Here is a 24114-nt window from a genome sequence, read left to right on the forward strand (position 1 = left end):
CGACTCCCTTCACCACGAGTGCAGTCCTAAGTGCAGCTTGGCTGGACTCAAGGATGTGCCCTTGGCAGAGGGAGGTAAGAGGTGAACATTGTGCGAAGAAGACTGTCTGGGAAGGATTTTGTTCCTGGAGAGGCACATAGGCCAATCAGTGCCCCACCCTCTTCTGTGATTCTGGTGCCCCTTCAGGGAAGAGCAGAAATGCTCAGTAATCTCAGCCAAGAAACTTTTGTTGTAGCTAAAAGAAGAGCTAATCTGTTAATTGCAACCTCATGAAAGGTTCTGGCATGGGTGCAGAGGCTGACTGCAAACAGACCCTACCCTGATAATTCTATGGAGAAACAGATAAGGAAAGCAAGTTGCAGCCAGCTTTTCTCCCTTGAACAAGAAGCAAAAGGATGCTGGGGAGTCCTCATGAGTAAATTTCTAACTTAGGCTCTGATCCTGCAAACATTTACACAGAGGAATATAGCTGGAAAGGGATCAGGTGGTTTTGCAATGATTTTGCAATTTCTAAAATTGACTCATTCTGCATCAGGATAAAACCAGGACTTTTTCTGAAAAAGGAAACAAAGTGAGCCCTTCTCCCCACCTACAAATGCTCCAGAAAAGGGCCACAACTAGGCCATTTACCTGGAATGTGGGACAATCAAGTTCCAAGTCTTGCTTTGCCTGATTCAGATCATGAGACTGAGGTTCAAGTCCAAGAGTCTAGGTGGAAGCCCCAGTAATATACCACATTCTTCACTCTCTGGTTTTGAGCATGAATTCTGGTCTGAACCTGAGAAACCTTTCCAACTGAAAGTTTTAGCAAACCAGATATGTTCCCGCAGACAGTTTTACCTTACAAATTAACATTTTCTAATCAATTAGTCATAAAATTCCCAACCAGTTGTGCATGCCCATAGTACCACGATGCTCAGGATGGCTGCTCACAAGCACACGTTTACATAAATGCTAGTGGCGCGTTCCTGCTTCCACGTCTATAGAAATGGACATCAGCTGTATGAAAATATATTAATCAACCAACCAAAGCCTCTTTCTCTTCGCTTTCCTCTGCCCTATCTCTTTTTTAAAATATGAAAACTATCAGTAAGACCCCATCTGCCCTCTCCACACTAGTATGAAGCTGAAACAGGTTTGAGAACTGTTTCATGAAAGTGTTTTTGGAACAGGCAGAGGAAGCCATTTGGAATAAAACATAACAGCTAATCTGAACTCATGCCATAGTCAAACTGAACCTGCACTGCAACGTCTTTTAGCTTCAGCAAAGTAAAGGTTCATTTTTAACTCTATGACCTGCCCATTCCTCGGTCCAAGGAGGACTACAGATAGGGTGCCATCCAAAAATATTGCCTCTTCCTGAACGTACAATGTAGTGATTTACTGGAGCTGAAAGGTCAGTACTTCTAGATAGTTTCAGTATTGCAGATCTGAGGAGAGACAGGTTTTTAGCATTTATTACCTCCCTTTCTTCAAGGTACACTACCCATAAAGAATTAGATATGTCCCATCTGGTCCATACAACTCCCACTGGAAGCAAATTTTGCAACTATGCACCAGCAATTAATCATTTTTATTGCGGAAGAGGTCAGATCATATATGGGAATGAAAGCTTTGTCTGTAGTTGGATCAATGATGGCTCCCTTTTGATGTAAACAGGAAAAAAAAACAATGGATTTGTGCTCATTTGTCATCAGGGAAGCAGCTAAGGAAATCATCACTGGCTGGCCCAAGTTAGGGGCATTAACACTGTTTATGCTCTGTCCTGTTTGATCACTAACATCCTTTGAATGACTACAAAAGGGAAGAGTGTAAAGGAGAACCTGCTCCCAGCCTATCAGGAAAACACCTGCACAACTCTCACAGTCAATATTGTGGCCAATCAGTGCACGCCTCGCTTCACGAGCCTTTGCTTTCGGCCCTGTCACTTTTGTAATACCAGCTGGAGAAAAACTACACAGATGGAGACCAACCGAATGGTAAACAAAATGTGTTACAGGCCGTACATAAAACCCTGATGGGCCATGTGCACCACTGGTCCAGACTTACCTGCAAAGGGAAGGTTTTATTTATCACTGATGTCTTCAAAAACCATTTGTGCAGCACCTGCTGATCTCCATGGCTGTTGTGCTGAACTGATGGGCATAGGTAAATCTTGTGTGCTGTTCCCCAGTTCCAAACAGCGTTATCCTCTTTGCATAGGTGAGTGGAGTGAGCACTTGCTTGCTTGTTCAGACAGTACTGGGGGTGAGGCGTTGGATGGGAGGACAGGAGGAGTCATGTGCCCCCTCCCAGACCATGGGTGGGAGTGGCCAGGGCCAGCCAGCAGCAGAACTAGTGGGGGACCTTCTTTCAGAGGGGACATCTTGGTATTTATATAGTACCAGAGGGGTCGCCACGTTAGTCTGGATCTGCAAGAGCAACGAGGGGTCCTGTGACACCTTATAGACTAACAGAAATGTATGAGCATAAGCTTTTGTGGGCAAAGGCCCACTTCGTCAGATGCAGGTGCACACAAAAGCTTATGCTCATACATTTGTTAGTCTGTAAGGTGCCACAGGACCCCTTGTTGCTTTTGGTATTTATAGTGTACCCCCAGTATGTGTGTGTCACCTGGACCTAGCAGCAGCATATCTCAGCCCTTTCGCTTCAGAACCCGATTAGAAAACAAGCAGTGTGGGGATTGCCACGGTTTGCAGCATGCCAGGCCTTAGCTTCGTAACTGACTGGTCTTCTCAGTTGGTAGTGAAGAAGAAGTCTATATAGCCTGTGTCCACAGTGCTATAGGGATTCTGGACCCAGCCCACACAAACACACACAATTCTTGGCTCTACATTCGTCCACCAGTGAGTACCCAAGGACAGCTGCAACTGTTCTACTTATGACACTCCTCCCCACACTCGACCTCCCATACACACACAGCTTAGCTGTTTGGTTGGCTCAGCCCTCAGAGGAGAATGAAGGAACAAATGCCCAGAACGAAAGCTTCCTAGACAGCCTCAGAATAACTCTGAGGCGCATTTGGTAACTTTTACACCCTGTTTTTGACTTTTAGGGGTCTTTCCAACTGAGTTACCCTGCCCAGCACTCTGCCCGTGTCCCAAGAGAGAGTATCCAACCAAGATCCAAGCCTCAGCCCCTGGCGTCTCTGCCTGCCTTGTGACAAATAGTCGAATGCTGTGGTACAAAGTGTACGAGTGACACAGTGACAGTCTGTGCTCTCAAGGAAAGGAAAGGGCTTTACTTCTGAAATACTATTATAGGTCTTTTCCCATGGGTGCATCTTTCGTGCTTTCTGTAACTTCAGGAATTGTTCATAAGATGTCCTGTTCATAATTTTTGACAGCAGACGAGAATTGCTAGTCTTCACAACAGCGCCTAAAACCAGCTCCAAAGTAAAGGCTGCTTCATTCACAACTTGGAACAGCAGAAAAGGAGATCAGAGGAAGAGAACGGGTTAAAAACCCACTCAGAAACCCACTAAGGATATTGATTAGTGTTTGCATAATAATGACTAATTATATCTTTTCAGGTAAAGTATCAAGAAAATATGGTTCATCTGGGTGACCATAAATGGACTCAAGTGTTCCCTTTTCTGGTGGTAAGTATTTAATTGCCTAAAGTATAGCGCACCTGCAAAGATAGTGTGTGTGGTTGGTTTTTAATTTCAGTAAACTAGCATAACACTTCCTCTCCGAGGCCCCAATTTAGGAGTTCATTCCTGTTCAGCAAAGCATAAAGCCTGTGCTCACTTTAGTCCCATTGCTTCTAACACTACCTAAGCATGTGCTTAAATGCTTGCTGAATTGGGGCCTCAGTGCTTGCATCCTCAGACATTGAATTCAGTCCTGGAGTTTCAGGGCATCATCCATTTTGCTGGAAAGTGTGTTTTTAAAATGCCCATAATTCATTCTGTCTCTACTTCAGGCAGTAGCATTAAGGATGTGTTGCACTAAAAGTCAATCCATCCATCTTCCAAGCCCGAGCTGTTTGGCAACTATAACACATCTAATAGGAAAACTGGTTAAGGCAGTTAAATATTTTACGTGTTTAACCTTGTGTGACAGGTGTCGCTGGCATACCCTGCTAATGCTGAGTATTCTAACTGCGGTGAAAATGAGTACTATAACCAGACCACGGGCATGTGCCAGGATTGCCCCCAGTGCAAACCGGGAGAAGAGCCTTATATGGTAATTTCAGAGTCTCAATCTTATTGTGAAATGTCACACCCAAGGCTGAAATGGGGGAAAAAAATGACCCACAAAAATTAAATCTGGGTGGTTCTTACTTTGGGTGCCAGTGATGCAAATACAGTTTAGTGTCTCTGTACACTGCTAAACAGATGGGGTTATGGATCTCTGCTAGCTACTGTCGTTCATACCTAACTCGTGATGCTCTGTGGACTGCCCTGCTATTTGGTTATGTCTACATGGTGGGCACTATTTTGTGATATGGCAGTATCCTGAAATAGCTGCCTCTGGCAAAGAAACACACCCCTTGTCTTGAAAGAGGTTTTTGAGATAACAGACATGCTATTCCAGCACCCATGTACTTCTCATCACAGGAGGAACGCAGGGGTGCCTTGAAATGGCATTGTTTTGGCATGTGGTACCATTTAGACAGTGCCACATGCCAAAATAGCCTCTTTAGAAATCTACTCAAAATAAGCGCCCCCCCCCCACACACACAATTTAATTTTGCTTTTCTGCTGAAATAGTTTGCCATTTTAAAAACGTGAACACCTCTGCAACATTTTGAATTACAGTTCCCAAAGAGCCCTTTAATTTGTAGCAGATAATTTGCACATTAAACAGATAAATTACTGAAACCCTGTTTAATAAGCCAAAGTTCCACTTGTAAGTTTTGCACAGTTGCTAATCCTGAATAAATGTTTGTAATAACCAGTTGTTATTAGTCCAGAACACCAGTACTGTTTTATTGAATCCAAACTGAACACTCATCTGGGAAATCAGAGTTAAGGGGTTACAGCGTATTGCAGAAATATTGCCATAAGGGAAGCGCTCCCCAGACTATGCCCTTCCCACCTATTAAGAGATCCTTGATATTCTGTTTAAATATCTAATCTTCAATGTCCTAAAGGTGGAGTCCCTATCTTTCCTGTTGATGAGTGGGGGAAATTGGGAATTTCACATAAATGGCTAAATGGGTTTACTTTTGAGAAAACAGAAGCCAGTGTCTCACCTTTCCCTTCTTAAAAATTACATCATGCCATCTCCTCCTCATTCTTCAGTCTCATCAGAACAGATAGCAAGACCCTGAACCACAAACATGGCTCTCCTATTCGGGATTCCATGGCAGTACAAACCCCTGGGGCCACACCTGAGTGTTCTCTGGTCCTAGGTGGTAGTAGCATCAAGTGCTGTTCTATTATTCAGCATCTCTCTGTTGTTACAGACTTGTGGCTATGGCACCAAAGACGAAGACTATGGCTGCATTCCTTGCCCATCTGAAAAGTTTTCTAAAGGAGGTTACCAGATATGCAGGCGTCACAAAGATTGCGAGGGATTCTTTCGAGCCACTGTCTTGACACCTGGCGATACAGAGAATGATGCAGAATGTGGTCCTTGTCTCCCTGGGTAAGCAATATCATCATGAGTTTTTGCAGACATGTCCTTTAAAGTGTATCAAATGTCTTTTCTACATTGACACTTCTGACCCCTTATTTCCTCACTTGATTAGAAGTACAGTGTCAGTCATAATTTATGGTATTGGTAAAAATAGTATCTGCCAGCATATGAAAGCATTTGCATGGTTGAAGTAAATAGGAGTTCGCCTTTAGGGGCCATTGAAATGCAATAGACTGGAGGAGTATCACTTAGGAACAGAATAGATAAAACAGGAAAAAAAAGAGGTGATGTTTTTCCTTTAAAAACAGCATATGAGATTCCTCAGAAAAAGACCAGTTGTCAAGTTTTAAAGAGTACAGTATTTAGTGTTCCGTAGAACAGCTGTCTAAGGTATGTGTGCTCTGCAAAAAACATTCAAAACAGTGAGTCTCAAACTGGATTAACAGATTTAGGCTTGCACTATGGGGCTAAAAATACTAGTGGAGATGGTCGTACTTGGGATGGAGCCAGACCCTGACAGCTACCTACGCGCCAGGTCTCAGACATTAATGTCTACTCCGTCAAGCGTTAATGTCTACTCTGCTATTTTTATTGCTGCAACATGAGCCTGGTCAGTTGACTGAGGCTTGCGGCTGCAGGGTTTGGTGTTTGATTTGTTTTTGCATGGTTGATGTACCCTCAAGGGCTGCTAAAGTAATTTTCTGCAGCCAGTTCCATCATTTATTGTGGGAAGACCTCCGTAGGTGGGATAAAAACAAAGAATTCATTGAGGATGAGACATTGGTTTGAAGTGAAGATACAACAGATGCCTGTATGACGGCCACCTTTGAGCTATTCTCAGAACAGAAGAAAGTGCTACGGCAGTGCAGCACTGGTAGCTCATCGGGTAAAACGCTGCGTCGATGGGAGACAGGTATACTCCACCTCCACGAAAGGTTGAAACTGTGTTGGCGGGAGATGCTGTCCTGCTGGGTTGGACAGCGCTTTGGTTGCTGTAACTTGCATCACTCTGGGAGTGTCTTTTTCACACCCCTGAATGATGCAAGTTAAATCAAATGATGCTGTAATGTAGACCTGCCCGAAGATGTATTGTCTTTTAACGGTTGGGTACATGGGCATGCAGTTTTTTGAAAGTTAATTTTAGCTGGCTTTATTGTGCAAGAAAGCTCATGGCTTTTCTTTTACACACATTTTTCACTTTTTGGTCTACATGTACTGCTCCTGCTGATGTCGACAGGACTGCAGGTACTGAAGGCACAAGACAGCTCACGCTACTTAAAATGCAGTTAACTGGTAAAAAAGAAAGACAAAGAAAAAATCCGCTGTGATTCCATAGAGTCATGGCATCAAAAGCCAGTGGACATCACCAGCTCAATTAGCCTGACAGACCTCCTGTGTATCTCTGGCAGCCACCAAACCACACTGCACCAACACACTGAACCCAACACCCAAAATTAGATCCATGTTTTGCAGCCTATGTGAGACTAAACTATTGTGGGTCACAGATAGAGACTGAGGAATACCGAGGTGCACTGATGCTCAGGGCCGCTACAAGGGCAAGAAGTTGACTGAGACATATCCAGTTAATGCCAGCAAGCGACCTACACCCTATGGGGCAGAGGAAGGTGGAAAAAACAAAACAGACCCATCCCTCCCCCACAAGGTATACTCCCAAATCTGACTTGTGGGAAAAATTCTCTTAGCCCCACATGTGACAGTCAGACCCTAAGTTTATTGCATCAGCGATTCCATATGAAAGGCTTATTTTAGAGGTAAAAAGAAAGATCTGTCTTGCCGCCAGCCTAGCAAACACCACCCTGAGATTTGAAAGAAATCCCACTTGATTCTATCCCCATGCACCACCAACAGTAAGGAAGAATATGAAGATTAACTAACAGCCTTAGTCACACCTGTGAACCCTCACAGAAGACGAATGAACTGTACAGGTATAACTGGGGGGGGGTTCAGTCTGTAAACAATAAAGCTACAAAGCTGTCATTTGAGGCATGATTGGAAAATCCTGCATTTGCCCAGGTGTGAGTGGAAACACAATTTGGATTACAGGTTTCTATTGCAAAGTGGCTGATGGATGAGGAAGTAAGAGGCCAGTCATGGGATTTCAAGATCACACAGTAATTTTGGAGGGCTGGCAGCTAGAAAAATATCTTCTTGCTTGTAAACTGAAGAAGTTTTTAAGTCCCAGCTGGACAAGGTCCTGGCTGGGATGACTTAGTGGGGGTTGATCCTGCTTGAAGCAGGGGACTGGACTAGATGACCTCCTGAGGTCCCTTCCAGCCCTGTGATTCTGGGAAGTTGGATGTGAAATTTCTGAGATACAAAACACAGAATCCCACTGAATTCTTTTTTACAGACTCAGGCCCCATTTTGGAGAGAAACCCCACAGGCTGCTGCCAAGTAGCTGTGGAAAGCTGCTATAATTCAGGGCTGCTCTGCCAGACCGAAATATGTGGAGCATACAAACTCTTACCATGTCCATCATCTGAATGGGGACAGTGAGGCAGAATGGAGGTGCTAGAGACATGGAAAATATTAATGTTACAGTGGAAGAGTTAGACCACCATAATCCATGGTGGTTTTCTTACTCTTGAGCCACTCTCTCCTTTTCCACAATTAATCCTATCATTCAGTTAGTAAATCCTTTCCAACATTGGCCAAATACTTGGAGCAGAGGAGGAGAACAGGAAAAAAATCTGATGGTTAAAGTTCAAATAAGTGGATTAAGGCTTGCAATTGAGAATGCTCTTCAAAACACAGAGGGATGTTTGTATGCCTACCTGCATGTTCCTCAATTCTTCTTTCAGGAACAAAAAGTAAACCTGTCGTGCTGGTTCATGATCAAACCCCAAGACATGTTTATTCAGCTTGATTTGATAAGCTGAATGAATGGCTTTTCTAAGCTATTGTGACGATTAGACCCGGGCTTTAGACTATTCCATGTTTATCTTTATGGAGCTCAAAGTTGGTCTGCCATTCTCAGTTGTGGTTTGGCAATAATTCCTGGCTTATTCAGCATGCAGCACTAATAATCCACCAAAGAATGGTACTGAGATAAAGGTGGGGAGGTACAGGAAGTGTGAAGAGAAAGGATTGAGTAGCTTTTCAAAACTACAAACAAAATTTTAAAAAAGTCATTATCTACTAGCTTGTTGCTTCTCATGGACAGATCTACACTGCAATGGAACGCCCACAGCTGGCTACGTCAGCTGAGTTCCAGTTGTGGGGCTATGAAATGGCAGTATAAGTGTTTGGGACTGTGTGGATTCCAGATATGGGACTCCAACCTGATACTATTTGAGGTTATGCTCTCATTTTATTGTCTCACAGCTCAAACCAGATGACACAGATCAAGCATAGGTGCATTTTATTGTAATATAGGTATATTCTTTAGTATGTCCAGATACCCAGTTTATTGCATTGTTACCCTTTTTAAAAATCTTGAATGTGGTGAGTCAAAATTTGAGAGTCTAGGGATGCCCCTATTTGGAAGTAGGATTTGATTATGCAGTCAGATATTTTCTTGCATATCACCTTGTTTATTTACAAGAAGTATACAAATTCCTGCTTCTTCAAAATAGTTGAGAGACCGAAACCAACATCAACTGTGTCTTAGCTTACAGGTCCAAGCTTTGTTCAGCCAGTTCCCTTGAGCTAGACCTCTCTGTGAGCTTCTCTAAATTTCCAATATCACTACCGCTTGGCTTTCTTGATCTAGCCATGAGTCTTATTTTGTGACTTCATACAAACACCCCCAAACAATACTCAGTAAAACCCTTCCACTTGCTACAGGAGTCTTGGGAAGGTTCAAAACCCCCTTCTCCTTTGGTGGGGGAGCTAGTGGTTAACTTTTCTTAAGAGTTATAGTGGCTTAAGTGTGTATTCACAGACAGTCTTAAAGAGGTTTCCGATTTGTGAAGTCACTAGTGCCTCACAGCATAAACAAGTACTTTTAATCACTTCTTTTGTATATTACATGGCAGGCTACAAAGTACTTAAGAAGACCAGTAATTATGTCTATCTATATATGTCACACTAGCTGTGTCTACACGTGCACGCTACTTCGAAGTAGCGGCACTAACTTCGAAATAGCGCCCGTCACGGCTACACGCGTCGGGCGCTATTTCGAAGTTAACGTCGACGTTAGGCAGCGAGACGTCGAAGTTGCTAACCTCATGAGGGGATCGGAATAGCGCCCTACTTCGACGTTCAACGTCGAAGTAGGGACCGTGTAGACGATCCGTGTCCCACAACGTCGAAATTGTGGGGTCCTCCATGGCAGCCATCAGCTGGGGGGTTGAGAGACGCTGTCTCTCCAGCCCGTGCGGGGCTCTGTGGTCACCGTGTGCAGCAGCCTTTAGCCCAGGGCTTCTGGCTGCTGCTGCTGCAGCGGGGGATTCATGCTGCATGCACAGGGTCTGCAACTCGTTGTCGGCTCTGTGGATCTTGTGCTGTTTAGTGCAAGTGTGTCTGGGAGGGGCCCTTTAAGGGAGCGGCTGGCTGTTGAGTCCGCCCTGTGACCCTGTCTGCAGCTGTGCCTGGCACCCTTATTTCGATGTGTGCTACTGTGGCGTGTAGACGTTCCCTCACTGCGCCTATTTCGTTGTGGTGCTGCTCAACGTCGATGTTGAACATCGACGTTGCCAGCCCTGGAGGACGTGTAGACGTTATTCATCGAAATAGCCTATTTTGATGTCGCCACATCGAAATAGGCTACTTCGATGTAGGCTTCACGTGTAGACGTAGCCACTGTGGACTGACACCCTGTGAGTGCCAGGCTGTCAGAAAACAGTGCCGACACTTGAAACTGGTGTTATATTGGCACCTTATAGACTAACAGATATTTTGGAGCATAAGCTTTCGTGGGCAAAGACCCGCTTCTTGTTGTTCTCGAAGCTACAGACTAACACGGCTACCTCTCTGATACTGGTGTTATATTGTATAATTAGGTTCCACCACGCCAACCACAAATGTGAACTCCCAAATCACTGTACCAATCTTGTGGAAGATGTGGGAAGGTGCCCTCCCCTCCCAGTGGCAATGACAGCTGGCGTTATATATTTAGAAGAACATACTCTGGCCCTGGAGAACGTACTCAACATCAGCCATTGCTAAAATCTTTTATGTTGTGTATTACGGGCTTCCCAGTGCATGTCTGCAGGTGCTTACCAGTGTATGGTGGGACTGAATCGTACCCATGCCCGGATACATGCTTCCAGGGACTGTGAGCATAAATGAAGCTGCAAGAGGACATCCTTTGTACTACAGCCACTTGTGTCTTCAGTCCCACTAGCATATCAACACATGGATAACCCTGCACACTTACATGAATGTTTCCTTCAGTGTGAGAAGAATGGTTTTAAAATCATTGTCGAGGTAGAGGCATGCCAAAGATTTAGGAGGACATAGAAAGTCCTTTGACCATGGATATTCTGTGACTGACCTTCAGGTAGCTGTAGTTGTTTGTAGTAGTGGATTCAGAAGAGCTTGATAGAACTGTGTTGAAATTTCAACAACTAGAGGGAGCAGCTTCACTGGCACAGTTTGTTGTACTAAATCTGGATCAGGCTTAATAACTAAACTTGGGCTCTGGGCTGGTTGTTCCTGCATCAAGGTGGCAGTGTGTGAACTATTTGCATTGGTTTTAGTTACTCTTTAACATGTGGGCAGGGAAGGATTTGGCTGAAAGAAATGCAAGAGTTTAACGCCCCTGAAACTGGGCAAGTTATTTAGGTTTTAAAGGAATTTTGCCATGACTGTGAGACTGGTGTTTTATACCTCTGACCACTATTATAAAGCTGAAAAGTGCATGGCTGGTGTCATCTGCCAGCTCTGTATGTTGAAATATAGATTAAGTTACAAGATAACAGGCACCTGTTATTTCTTGAATGCTATAGAACAAAAAGTATATAACAGGCTATCTAAGATTTTTGATGAATGGGTTCAGTGATAATTTCTGGATGTAAATGTTTTCAGAAAAAAGTCACATGTGCATATACGGACAGATGAAAGAAGAATTCAGAAGTTATTCAGGGTCAAGTCTCTATATTATATTACCTGCTAAGACATCACAATGAAAAGTAGAAAATAAATGCCTTTTAATAAGTAACCTATGTTCAACAGACCCATGTATTAAAATTAGGTATAAAGCATAGGAATGTCATTTGACTAAACTTTTAAAGACTGTTTTCTCATCAGCTCATCTATGAAAGAGATTCTTACATACATATGCCCTATTTACTGTGTTCTGACACAAACTAGCCGTGTCTACACGTGCACGCTACTTCGAAGTAGCGGCACTAACTTCGAAATAGCGCCCGTCGCGGCTACACGCGTCGGGCGCTATTTCGAAGTTAACTTCGACATTAGGCGGCGAGACGTCGAAGTCGCTATCCTCATCAGGAGATGGGGATAGCGCCCTACTTCGACGTTCAACGTCGAAGTAGGGACCGTGTAGTCATTGCGCGTCCCACAACTTCGAAATAGCAAGGTCCGCCATGGTGGCCATCAGCTGAGGGGTTGAGAGATGCTCTCTCTCCAGCCCCTGCGGGGCTCTATGGTCACTGTGGGCAGCAGCCCTTAGCCCAGGGCTTCTGGCTGCTGCTGCTGCAGCTGGGGATCCATGCTGCAGGCACAGGGTCTGCAACCAGTTGTCGGCTCTGTGTATCTTGTGTTGTTTAGTGCAACTGTGTCTGGGAGGGGCCCTTTAAGGGAGCGGCTTGCTGTTGAGTCCGCCCTGTGACCCTGTCTGCAGCTGTGCCTGGCACCCTTATTTCGATGTGTGCTACTTTGGCGTGTAGACGTTCCCTCGCAGCGCCTATTTCGATGTGGTGCTGCGCAACGTCGAAGTTGAACATTGACGTTGCCAGCCCTGGAGGACGTGTAGACGTTATTCATCGAAATAGCCTATTTCGATGTTGGTACATCGAAATAAGCTACTTCGATGTAGGCTTCACGTGTAGACGTAGCCACTGAGAGGAAAATGGAGGTTCAACTCATGAAAAATGTTCTCTTTGCCAAGATGGACCAACTATAGACCATAATTCTCATGTTAAATGTCAATAAATCACCCCCAGTAAGGAGCTGTTTGACATACTAAGCTATGACCTCATTTTCTCTATCATTGGGTTGGTTTTTCTCCTCATGACTGGTGACCTACTGAAACTGGGCTTTTCTCTCCTTGGTTAAAGAGATTATTCTTGTGTGTACAGAGGACAAAATAAATCCAACAGGTGGGTTTTGTGTGGAAAATTACAGCCTGAAAAGAAGTACGGGTGCATTAGTTGCCTTTGTGGTGGAAGGGAAGACAAGAAAGGCTATGTCAAATCAGGCAATAAGAAATGGTGTCATCAAAATGGTTATAACAAATTTAAAAAGTGATTTTATCTTAGAGCAATTGCTTGGCCCTCAACAATACTCAGCTGTGATGGATGCACTTACATTGTTTTTCTTGTCTTTCCCGTTGTTGCAGTTACTACATGTTGGAAAACCGACCGAGGAACATCTATGGCATGGTTTGCTACTCATGCTTGTTGGCACCTCCTCACATCAAGGAATGTAAGTGTGCCTTAGTTTTTATATATTTCATTCGGATTTTACTTGGATTGAGCTGGAAGGCTCGCATGTGGCTTACTATTTGACAGTGCATACTCCAGTCAAAAATCAGAGTCAGCTCTCAGGAAAGTTGTTTTCCAGTATGATCACACTGCAAATTAAGCAAACAATTCAGGAAAGTTAGAAGTTGTAATTTAAGTCCCAGTATTCTGTCACGTGATGTTTTTCCATCTCCAAGATTACTCATATTTGATAAATTATCCTTTTTTATTGGCTCCTCTCTTGGCATTCAAGGTCTTTAGGGACTCATGAGTTTCTCTAACGATACCATACTGGGAAATAAGCAACAATGGAATTCTAATCATATGATAGCTCCAGTTAGCCACGCCTCTGCTATGCTTGGTTTCAGTCCCTTCATTGAGATTGGAAGAAGCACAGAGGGAGGTTTGCAAAAGAGATTGGGGTGAGAAGAAAGAACTGACGTAGGTTGGCAATATGTTTCAGCAGGGAGCGCAATGCTGGTGGCAGAAGATGAGGCTCCTTTGGAGTTCAAACGTGGAAGGAGAAAAAGATCTATTTAATGAAAGCAGAAAGTGTGGGATCAGGAGCAAGAATGGTGTCCTGCTAGCAATGGAAGAAAAATAGGGAAGGGATGGAAGGCAAGATTACTTGTCTTGTTCCCAACTTTGCCCATTTCTGTCAAGAACAACTACTTTTTGCGTTGGAGAGGTTCAAACTAGAATAAAAGATACCCCTAGCACAGCACTCCCTGTAAGCGGAGTGCTTGGCTGGCTGTGCAGGAGAGATTCAGGTTCTAGCCAGCTGACTAGCAGAGCGTCCACAGCCACCCACAACTGGCAGCATGTGTTTCAATGGGTGGTGCACATCTGGTCATGCCGGGGGCACATAAAATTTATGCGACCCTTGGAGGGAAAGCTGCCTAGCAGTACATGCGTTACCAGCTCATTGGTTTGGCGTGAAGCTGTGATTGTCTCTTAAGCACATAGTGGGAAGCGACGATCATTGTGAGACAATAAAACATGGAACGCTTTCATACAGATGCAGGTAAAAGAGCATCTCGCCTTGTCATGCTCTTCAGGTGCAACGTGGGAGGGCTGACAGCAGAATTTATTTAAGAAGTTGCTGAACTGTCATTTGTTTGTTGCAAATGGGGAGAGATGTACTTCAGTAGCACCTGCTTGTCATCATACTGAATTGGGCCATTGGTTAATGGGCAAGACACAGTTGCCAGGGGCATGTCACTGCAGATAAAGCCTCTGGGAACTGGAGTGCCTCTTCCTGCAGGGGAGGAAGGAGGCAATGGGATTAGAAATGATTGGTGATGGGAGTGAGGGGAGTGTCCCTTCCCTCAAATAATCCAGAAAACAGGGGTCGTGGGGAACAGGAGAGCCAGACCCTAGCCAGCAGCCAAAGGCCAGGACGGAGAACCCTTTTTCCCTCCAAGACGGAATGAGGCATTTTCATGCCTCCTATCAAATGCACTTTTACATTGTTACTTGCTCTGAATGATATAGAAGTGGGATAGTCATACAGTTAGGCAGCTATATGAGAATTAGCTGGTTAACAGATGATTAACATGGGAACACCACAAACAAAACAAGCTGTAGGTTTAGAATACTTTCAGTCTTTGTTTCAAGAGATGAGATTACTGAAAAGAACTGTGTTCCTGTCCCTACTAGGCCCTGTCATTTCCTTTTATCACCTCCCAATCCCTCCAGCCATACCCCCATCTTCTGCTCACACTTGTCCCATCTCTACACAAAAGTGGTGGCATGGAAGCAGGGTCAGGCTGAAGTAGTAATCATGACACCCAGAATTGTGATAGGCTTGAGAACATGATTAAGAGGTCTGTAAGACGGAGCCTCAATCACTTGCCAAATATGCCTAATTCAGAAAGGGAACTTCTGGTTTTGTGCGTATTTGGCCGGTACAATATTGGCGCGTCCAATTCTTTGAGAAAAGTACCTGTACACAACCTATGGCCCACATTCATTTTGAATTAGCCAAAGATGCCAACACAGGGGTCACATACACCTTATCTTTGAGAGTGATTTAGGCAAGCACATTAATATGAGAAATCACGTTGACTGTAGGAGAAAACACCAATCTAAATCAGCAGAAACATCAGCACTTCAAGAACTGCCAGTAAAGCCAATTGTATGAGTACACACTGAAAACGTTAAGTACTTCATTAAATCCAGTTTGCTTGCTGCTCATCCCCTAGGGAGTCGTTCCAGGGTATTTGTCTTACTGGGTGCAGAACTCTGTATGTTGCTGTGATATTTGTACTTTTTAAGTTTATAAAAGATAATTTTCAATTAAAATGGAAAAGTTCCTGTCCTGGGGGATTTCTGAGCACTTGTGTGGCCGCTAAGGAGAGATTCAGGTGCCACCCAGCTGATTAGCAGAATTCCCACAGTGGGTAGGATGTGTTTCTACTGGTGCTGCACACTCACACTTGCCTTGGTGCATATAAAATTTATTCCACCCAGGGATGGCAAAACTTACAGGCTGGGGCTACGCTAGAGAGTTTTGTCAACAGAAGGGGCCTTCTCTCGGCATAACTCAGGGAGCGTCTACACATCCAAAGCATTCTGTCGACAAAGTCTAGCCAGAACTCTGCATTTTTCTTAACAGTGTTATCCTTCAAATTGTTGAGGGCTAATGCTTCTGTTGACAGAATTGCAGTGTAGACACTTCTGTTGACAGAGCGGTCTGCCAGTTTCCCGGACAGCCCTGTTTGCAGAGCTTCTGGTCATCCGTTCTGTTGACTGAGGGCAGGGCAGTCTAGCTGCTCTCTGTCAAGACAGTGGATTTGCTCTGTCAGTCTGGTTTTGTGTGCAGATGCGCTCTGTCAACAGAGTTTCTATCAACACAACTCTGATGACGGACATTACTGATGAGAGATGCTTCTAGTGTAGACATAGCCAGAGGTAACACTGGCTCTCTGTCACTGGGGCCGGCAGCATAAAATCTAACAAGCTATAAGAAAGCATCTTTTTCTTGCTCCCTTCAGCTTAGGAATTCAGATCAGTCCTCTAGTTTAGCAGAGTGACATTCAGTATAGACAAGAGCCAAGTATTTCATTTAGGAAGGGGCAAAAAAAAAATCAAATGTACAACTACAAAATGGGGAGTAACTGGGTAGTGGTTAGTGCTGCTGAAGAGGATCTGGAGCTTATGGTAGCTCACAGACTGAATAAGAGTCAACAATGTGATGCAGGTTGAGGGGAAAGGATCATATCAACCTGGGATGCAGTAACACAAAAGCCATATCTGAGACATGGGACATAATTTTTCCAAACTACTCAACACTAAGGAGGCCTCACCTGGAGTACTGTGTCTAAGTCTGGGTACTACACTTCAGAAAAGAGGTGGGGAGATCGGAAGAGTTCAGAGGAGAGCAACAAAAATGGTAAAATGTTTAGAACGCCTGACCAGTAAAGGAAGGTAAAATACTGCACATGGTTTGACCTGAGAAGAGAAAAATGAGAAAGGACCAGTTAACCATCTTCAGATATTTAAAGGCTGCTATAAAGAGGAATGTGATCAGTTGTTCTCCATGTCTGCAGGAAGCTATGATGAGCAGTAAAGGCTTTAACCTGCAGCAAGAAGTATTAAGATTAACTATAAGGGCAGTTCAGTATTTGCATAAGCTGCTGTGGCATTCCATCACATGAGGTTTATAAGAGCAGATTGGACAAACAGCTGTCAGGGATGGTTTAGATTTCATGGTTTCCACCTCAGCTCAGGGGCCGGGCTTGATGACATCTCAAGGTCTCTTCCAACCCACATGTCTGTGATTCCATGACATCAAAAAGAGGTTGTTTACACAAAAAAAGGAACAAAATACTGCAAAAACCCTGTAGAAATTGGTTTGTGAAATTGCCAGACTATTTTAAATCATTAAACTTGTTTCCCTTTGTCCTCCACCATCTCATCTTTTCCTGTCAGAAAGATTTGTGTTCTCATAATAGCTGTCATACGTCTAATAGTAAGAAAATTCCAGCACTTCCTCCTAGATTCAGTTTTTAAACACACTCACACTGTATATAAATAGACAGAGAAAAGACTTTCTGGTCTTTGGAGAAAGGAGATAGGCAAAGTAGAAGAATGAAGCAAACAAAAAAAAACGTGGGGGAGGGAAGAAGAAGCTAAAACAACTGACTTTTTGGATGTTTTATTTTCAGCAGTTTGTCAGCCCATTTTATGTGTATGGGGGGATAGGAGGGGGCCATAAAATAAAGAGGTTCCCTACCAGTGTTGTTCTTTCTAAATGTCATCTCCGCACAGTCAGTCTTGTGGGATTAGTGACTCCAAGTGTTGAGCTGTGGTACCTTCTTGACAGCAGTAAATGTTAGGGCTGCTCATCTCTCCCTCCCCAAAACCTGATGGAGGATTCTGAGCATAACAAGAGGGGATATGTACCCAACAGCCTTCAGTTCCTTCCCTAACTTCAGAAATCTTCACCTGAGACTTCAAAGAAGTGGAGAAGGTAGATGGGAAGTGAGACTACGCTGGGGTGACAGTCTCATAGAACAGCTACTGAAAATAGTCCCTCTTCAAGTGGCCCTTGTGTTTTTTCTACATGTGAGAAATTAGCAAGTACAATCCACTAGGAATGTAGACTTAGACAAGCTCAGTGAACAAGGCAAGGAGTGCCAGGCCCCTGGGTGGGCAAGGTGTGTGATGGCCAGCGCTGCACTCCAGGAAGGGGTGATGCCTCTGATGGAAGTGGCAGAGTTGTTGCCTAGCCTCTCTCCTACCAGGCTTTCAGTGCCCCATGGGGTTCCAGTGGCAGTTAAAAGGACACAGGGCTCCAGCCACTGTTGCAATAGCAGCAAAAGGGAGCCCCAGGGCCTTTTGAATCACTGGGCCCCAGGGCAATTGCCTCCTCTGTCAGCAGGCCTGGAACAAGAACTTCGAAACTTTCCAAATAACCAATAGCTGTGGACAGCCGTCGAGAGAGTGCTGAGGTGACTTCCCTTTCACTCTCGCAGATCAGACCTCAATAACAGATCAACTTTTGTTTCAAGTACAAACAGAACTCCCAGTAAGAACCTTGCAAGTTCTATGAAGAAAGAAGTCCTAAAATGGTGTTGCTTTCAGATTAGTTGCATGGCCTTTTGATATACCCAGCTGAACGAACACCTGGCAAAACATAAGCAAAGGTGTAAAGGAAAGTTGGTAAAATACATTAAACCCTCCCAATATGCAGCTTCAAGTTGCACGTAACTCACTTTTACATGAGTTAAGCACAACATGAAGCTGTTCTCTAGCTGTCAGCCTGCCTATCTGTTTGCAGCTGTGGGCAGCTAAGCAGGCTAAGAGCCCCTTCTTCCTGCCTTCCCCCAGCAGTGCTGCTGACAGCTGCGTGGCTGGGGAAAGGCAGGTAGAAGCAGCCAAGGAGTGGAGGGGAGCTGGGAGCCAGGCTGCCCTTGGTTCCTGGATCCCCTCCACTGGCTGGAGCCAGGAAACTGACTCATGGCTGTCCAGTTTCCTGGGCCCCCCGAGCGAAAATTTGAGTTACGCCGGGGTTGCAGGAATGCCACTCCTGTATAACTTGAGGGTTTACTGTATAAAGAAGTTAGTGACCCAAATGAAAATGGTGAGAGACTGTGGAAATGAGGACACTGACTAAAACATGCTTCTTATATGGAATAATGAATATTGGCCAACTGGCCCATATCACGTTAAGTCCATGGACTGCAGTGAGGGAGTAATGCTCTCTTCCAAGCTAAAGGTTACAGATAATAAAATATCAGACCAGAAGTCACAAGATCTTTGTGAAACAGCACTCTGACCCCAAAGCAGCTGAGATACTCAGAAAGACAACATCCCAACGGCAGCTAAGAAAATACATCCACTTGCAATACTCATAGCTTAAATCAAGCACATTGCTATTTTTTTTAAAGAAAATCCAGATTTTTGGCACACAAAAATCATTCCTTCTATTCTTCCCCACACACATTCACACAGCAGAAAGCAGTGGTGTTAATCAGTCTATCTTGATTTTTACCCAGACCAATGCCCTGACAATTTAATTTTTAAAGAGAGATTCTGGTAGTTACAAATTGCTTTAGCCTGAGACTGATGTCTGGATGCCTCCCTTTTGCTGTTGTTGCATCCTTAGAACTTTAAAACAATCAAACAGATGAGATGAGATCTTTAATGTTGTATAAAATATTAAAAGGCTGAGGACTTTGTAGGTCATGTTCCAATCAGAAGCTGAATTTTATATTTATATATTAAAGACCCTGAATTCTGGACTTTTAGTAGAAGTGCTTAAGACACTTACTACAGATAACCTCCTTATCATACTAGTTAATACTATATCTGAATAATTTATATCCTTTTTTTTCTTTTTTAGCTCGCCTTTCTTTCTAATATGCCACCATTTTCTTTCCTTATCAGTTGTGTCCTCTTTTAATTTGATCATTCCCCCGCTGCTCTCCCCCATTCTTCCTTAATTTCAGTAATGCATACAAATGAATACCCTGGTTTGCTGGAACTGACCAACTTATTTTCTTCACTTCTTTGACTTTAATGAACCAACTCCTCTTACCCCATGGAATGGAAGAAATGCTTAGAAAATGCTAGGCTGTTCACATGGAGATGTAGCCTGGCTGTCATTCATGTGAGGTTTGGTGACACCAAGACAAGAGTCTGAGGTTAGCTCAGGGTTAATTAGCCTCAACTTCATTTCTTATGCTAGCCAGACCTCAGAGGGACGGATTTACAGGCCAAAGAAGAATGCCTTCTCAGTCAGTTGGAGCCTCATGATCTATGGGAAAATTGTGAGATCTTATGTTATCCTTTCAGAGGGCCTGCCCATTAACCACCACCTCCCACCCTCACAACTCCTTCAGAAGCCATGACACCATTGATTTTCCCATGAGTTGCACTAGAACTTGTGGGTGACTCTAGAGGGTTTCTGAAGTTTTGCCCCCTTTCAGTCTTGCAAGCCTGCCCCTAACCAAGCTGAATCTCAACTTCGTGCCACTCAAGTGCAGGAACTTCCAAGATCTCATAGTGAGGCTACAAGATTAATGTCATTTTGGGTCCAGTCTCTTCCATCCCACACTTTTGGAACCATTATAGTAGAAGTTCAACTCGTTTTATCCCCTCACGTTCCCGAGCAGAAGGCTGTTAGTCCCCCCACATGCAGAGTTCAATTAATAGAGCACATATCTATAAATTGTAGGTGCCACACAATAGTTACCAGAATTATAAAACCCAAAATCAAAATACAAGCCATCAAACGAAGTGCCAAACCAAGGCCACATAGCCTAGAATAATCATCGCTTCCTCTCGCTTAAGAGACACTGTTGCAGGATGCACTCACGGCTAGTTGTACCTACTTTGCAGCAATTAGCTCGGCCATTTGTGCCCTCCTCAGGGGGTGTCTTCTGTCATCTTCTCACGCTTGGACTCTCTCTCTCCAGGAACCACAGACTGCTTTTTGCAGAATACCAGGCAGGTCACTGCATAGTTCCCCTTTCCTAGGGGGTGTAACAAATTCCTTCCAAAATAAATAATCTGAAGCAATACATTGTCCTTTGTCTTCCCTGCAGCCCCTTTCTTTCTACTCTCAGAGCCTAGGCTTTCTGCCCATCTGAGCCGCATTTAATTAACCCCTGCTCCCTGGCTCCTCCTGCAGGTGCAGACTAAGGAGTGAATTAGCCCAGCTAGCTACCTTTATTCCTCCTGGGGTTGTGTAGGGTTAGTCACCCCTTCATAGCCACCTAATCAAAAACACAAGAGAAAAATTACATTGCTGCTTGAAGGGGTAGTGGAGATAATATAACAGGACAAAAACTTCTTTTTTTTTGTGCCTTAACACCCATGGCAAAGAGATAATGTAAAAGTTTGGGTGTATATTGCCAAATTATTACAGGTTTAAAAGGCTCAAATTTGGGAGCTAAAATTATGTCATAATAGACCTGATCTCATGACCATTGAAGACAACTGAAGTTCTTGCATGGATTTCATTGAGCAGTAGGTTGGGCTGCCATACCTTTGTCAATATCTCTGAACAGCTCACAAATGCCAGTTTTACTGTTCAGCAATCTTCCCCATTAAGTGGAAATTCTGTTGCCTAGAAGTTATTCCTCTTAATGAAATTTAGTTAATCTCAGTGTGCAGTTTTAGGCAATATTTCCAGATTTGACGGGCTATTATTAGATACCTTAATAGATGGCCACAGATGCTGCAGCTCCCACTGGTTTCCATGGGAACTGCACCTCTAACAGACCTCTTACGTAGCTGACAAAATTTGCATTCACACATTGAAAATTCTGGCCTATGTTTACCAGATAGCTAGGCCTATACTTAGGACTAGATTTACATTTGTAGTCTTGGTTCAAGGTGCCTTACTTGGTTGCCAGTTACAGATTTCACAGATTCATTGCCCTTCACCAAACTGGATTTCATCTTCTGTTCCCCTCACAGGCCCCACTCTAGCAGTTCAGAGGGCAGTAAGTTTCTAATGCATATAATCTATCCAGTCATTCAATTAGTTGTACACGGACAATTTTAAGTGCACACTGATTACAGAGTTGTTGTGCCACTGTCAAGGATTGTTAATGCACATATTTTTACAACGTGTGTTACGGATTCAGGGAAGAGGTTGTTGCATCCCAGCTGATACTTGCCTAGAACGGGACAATTCAGGAACATGCAAGAAGTTACCAATATGGTGTCCAGCCAGCTTCGTGCTGCTTGCACTTCTGTTGAAGTAGTGGGGACTCCTCCTGTGCGCCAGCAGAAGGAGTAGCTGTTGCTCTGTCACGATCACGCAAAACAGCTGTACTGTGGATCAAAAGGGTCATTGGATCTTTGCTGCTGAATACCATCATGCCCAGCCCATACATTGTATGGGTCCTTTGAATGGCCTACAGAGGCGTTGATCTGGGTTGGCACTGGAAGGGGAAATCTTTGGAAGGGAGATAAGATAAGATGGAGAAAAGAGGAATGGATCTTAGAAGAGTGAAATGGCAGGAAAAGATATTTGGGCCGCAGGTAGGAGGGAAACAGGAATAGGGAGCTAGTGGTTAACAAATAGGAAGACAGAAAGCTGGAGGAAGAAATACGTGGTATGAGTGGATAGTGCGGGTGGTCTGAGGAAAAGCAATGAAGAGAGACAGAGAGAATGTGATGAGGTCACTTGATGCCGGAAAGGAACAAATTAGATGGGGAGGGAATACAAGAGGCAGAACACAGGAAAGAGAAATGGGAGACAGAGAAGAGCAGGAAAACAGGCAGACATGCCCACATAATTGAAGACTGGTATTTGTGTTTTATTCATGTTCATCCCAGTTTGTGTTTTAGGGGCAATACTCAGAATGTCTCTTAAACATATAACTATTGCCAAACCTTTTCTCTTTTCAGTCCACACATCTATGCGGACTTCCAAAACCTGTCTGTATTCAGTTCATATATGTGTGATACCTGTGCAGGATATTTCTTCTCAGTCATTTCAGTATCCACTGCTGTCACTAAACACAGAAAAATAATGATGTGCTTTTCCATTTGTATATCACATTGCATTAGTTTTTAATCAAAGGCAACATCTGTTATCTGGGCAACATGTTCACAGACTTTGCCCCCATGCCAGCCACACAATGAGTTCAGCAATCTTGTTCTTTGGTGTTATTGTGAATTGGACTTGATAAGGACAAATAATTTTAATAGTCCTAGTGTGCATAGGAGAACTGGTCTTTGGGAAAAAAAAAAGAAAGAAAGCAAAAAAGTTACTTTAATACACAGCACCTAATCTGTGTTATGGATAAATAGCATAGCTATTTAAAAGTGAAATACAAAAACAAATTAAAATGTGAATACAAATGCCATCAAAATTTTCTCTGTATTCATACTCTCCCTTCAGCCTTATTTTTCAAAAATGTATAGAAAATAGCGTTGATTGTTTTAAAAGAATAATTGCATTTGTATTCACATTTTAATTTGTTTTTGTATGCTATTTATCCATAACACAGATTAGGTGCTGTGTATTAAAGTAATTTTTTTGCTTTCTTTCTAAGGCTGAAGGGAGAGTCTGAATACAGAGAAAATTTTGATGGTCAAATTTTAACTTCCATAAATAACAAGGTTTATAATGGAAAAGCTGACAACGCCTTAATGCTACATCACTGCTAATGGGTGTCTTTATTACATATTACATATGGATGTGTAAGAATGTAAAGTACATTGACATACAACTGGATTTCAGCCTTTTTCATGTCCAGTAAAGAGCAATTTCCATATGTGGTGCTTAGAATTTCTCCCACTGTACTATGTCTAAATCTTTAGACATAAAGTAAGTGACATCATCTGCACTGGAACCAGAAATAGGAACGTGGTCTGAGCACAAACTTGATTTTCAGAGTCTTGATGTTTTCTTGGATGGGAAAAGAGAGAAAACCAATAAGCCTCCATTTTATGCTGACAAAAGCTGGCAGCATAATTAACAAGAGGCCTTCAAAAACAGGCAATTTTCATTTCACCTTTTAATGCAGGTACATTATTTGGCATGTTCTTCAAAACCACATCCAAAATAAAATCTTAGCTCATACTAAAATCTGCCAATTTATTAACTTTGATATCAAGCTTAAAATAGGTGTAAGTACGAACACTTACATAAGTACATATGAAAGACAACCTGGTTGTAGCATCAGGGTAGAGTTCATTGTGACAGTCCCATTCCTGGGTAATCATATGAAAATTCTTATTCAGGCATTCTGGGTCCTACATAGCACCCAGCTATTAGAGCCTATATTGAAATTGAGCCATTGGTTGCAGTATGGCTTATTTTGAAACAGGCTGTACTGTGGTCCCTCGATTTGCACAAGGGTTCTGTTCCCATGCACCCTCTCATAATCCGTGTAAGATGGGGGGGCGGCTTTTCTCCCCTGCGGGACACGAGTTCTGCAGCCAGGGAA

At 43.5% G+C, this 24114-nt stretch overlaps 1 protein-coding gene across 2 annotated transcripts in view; it reads left to right on the forward strand.

Annotated features, from left to right (window-relative positions):
* EDAR (ectodysplasin A receptor) overlaps window positions 1-24114 on the forward strand; it is a 113605-nt gene that overhangs the window by 61605 nt on the left and 27886 nt on the right. For both annotated transcript variants that reach the window (XM_074983227.1, XM_074983231.1), the window contains 4 exons: window positions 3533-3601; window positions 4068-4190; window positions 5416-5597; window positions 13075-13160. In XM_074983227.1, coding sequence (XP_074839328.1) covers window positions 3551-3601; window positions 4068-4190; window positions 5416-5597; window positions 13075-13160 — 442 coding nt within the window. In that variant the 5' untranslated portion in view covers window positions 3533-3550. The remainder of the gene's footprint in view (window positions 1-3532; window positions 3602-4067; window positions 4191-5415; window positions 5598-13074; window positions 13161-24114) is intronic.

Source organism: Carettochelys insculpta, chromosome 1 (assembly GCF_033958435.1).
Source record: "Carettochelys insculpta isolate YL-2023 chromosome 1, ASM3395843v1, whole genome shotgun sequence".
NCBI lineage: Eukaryota > Metazoa > Chordata > Testudines > Carettochelyidae > Carettochelys > Carettochelys insculpta.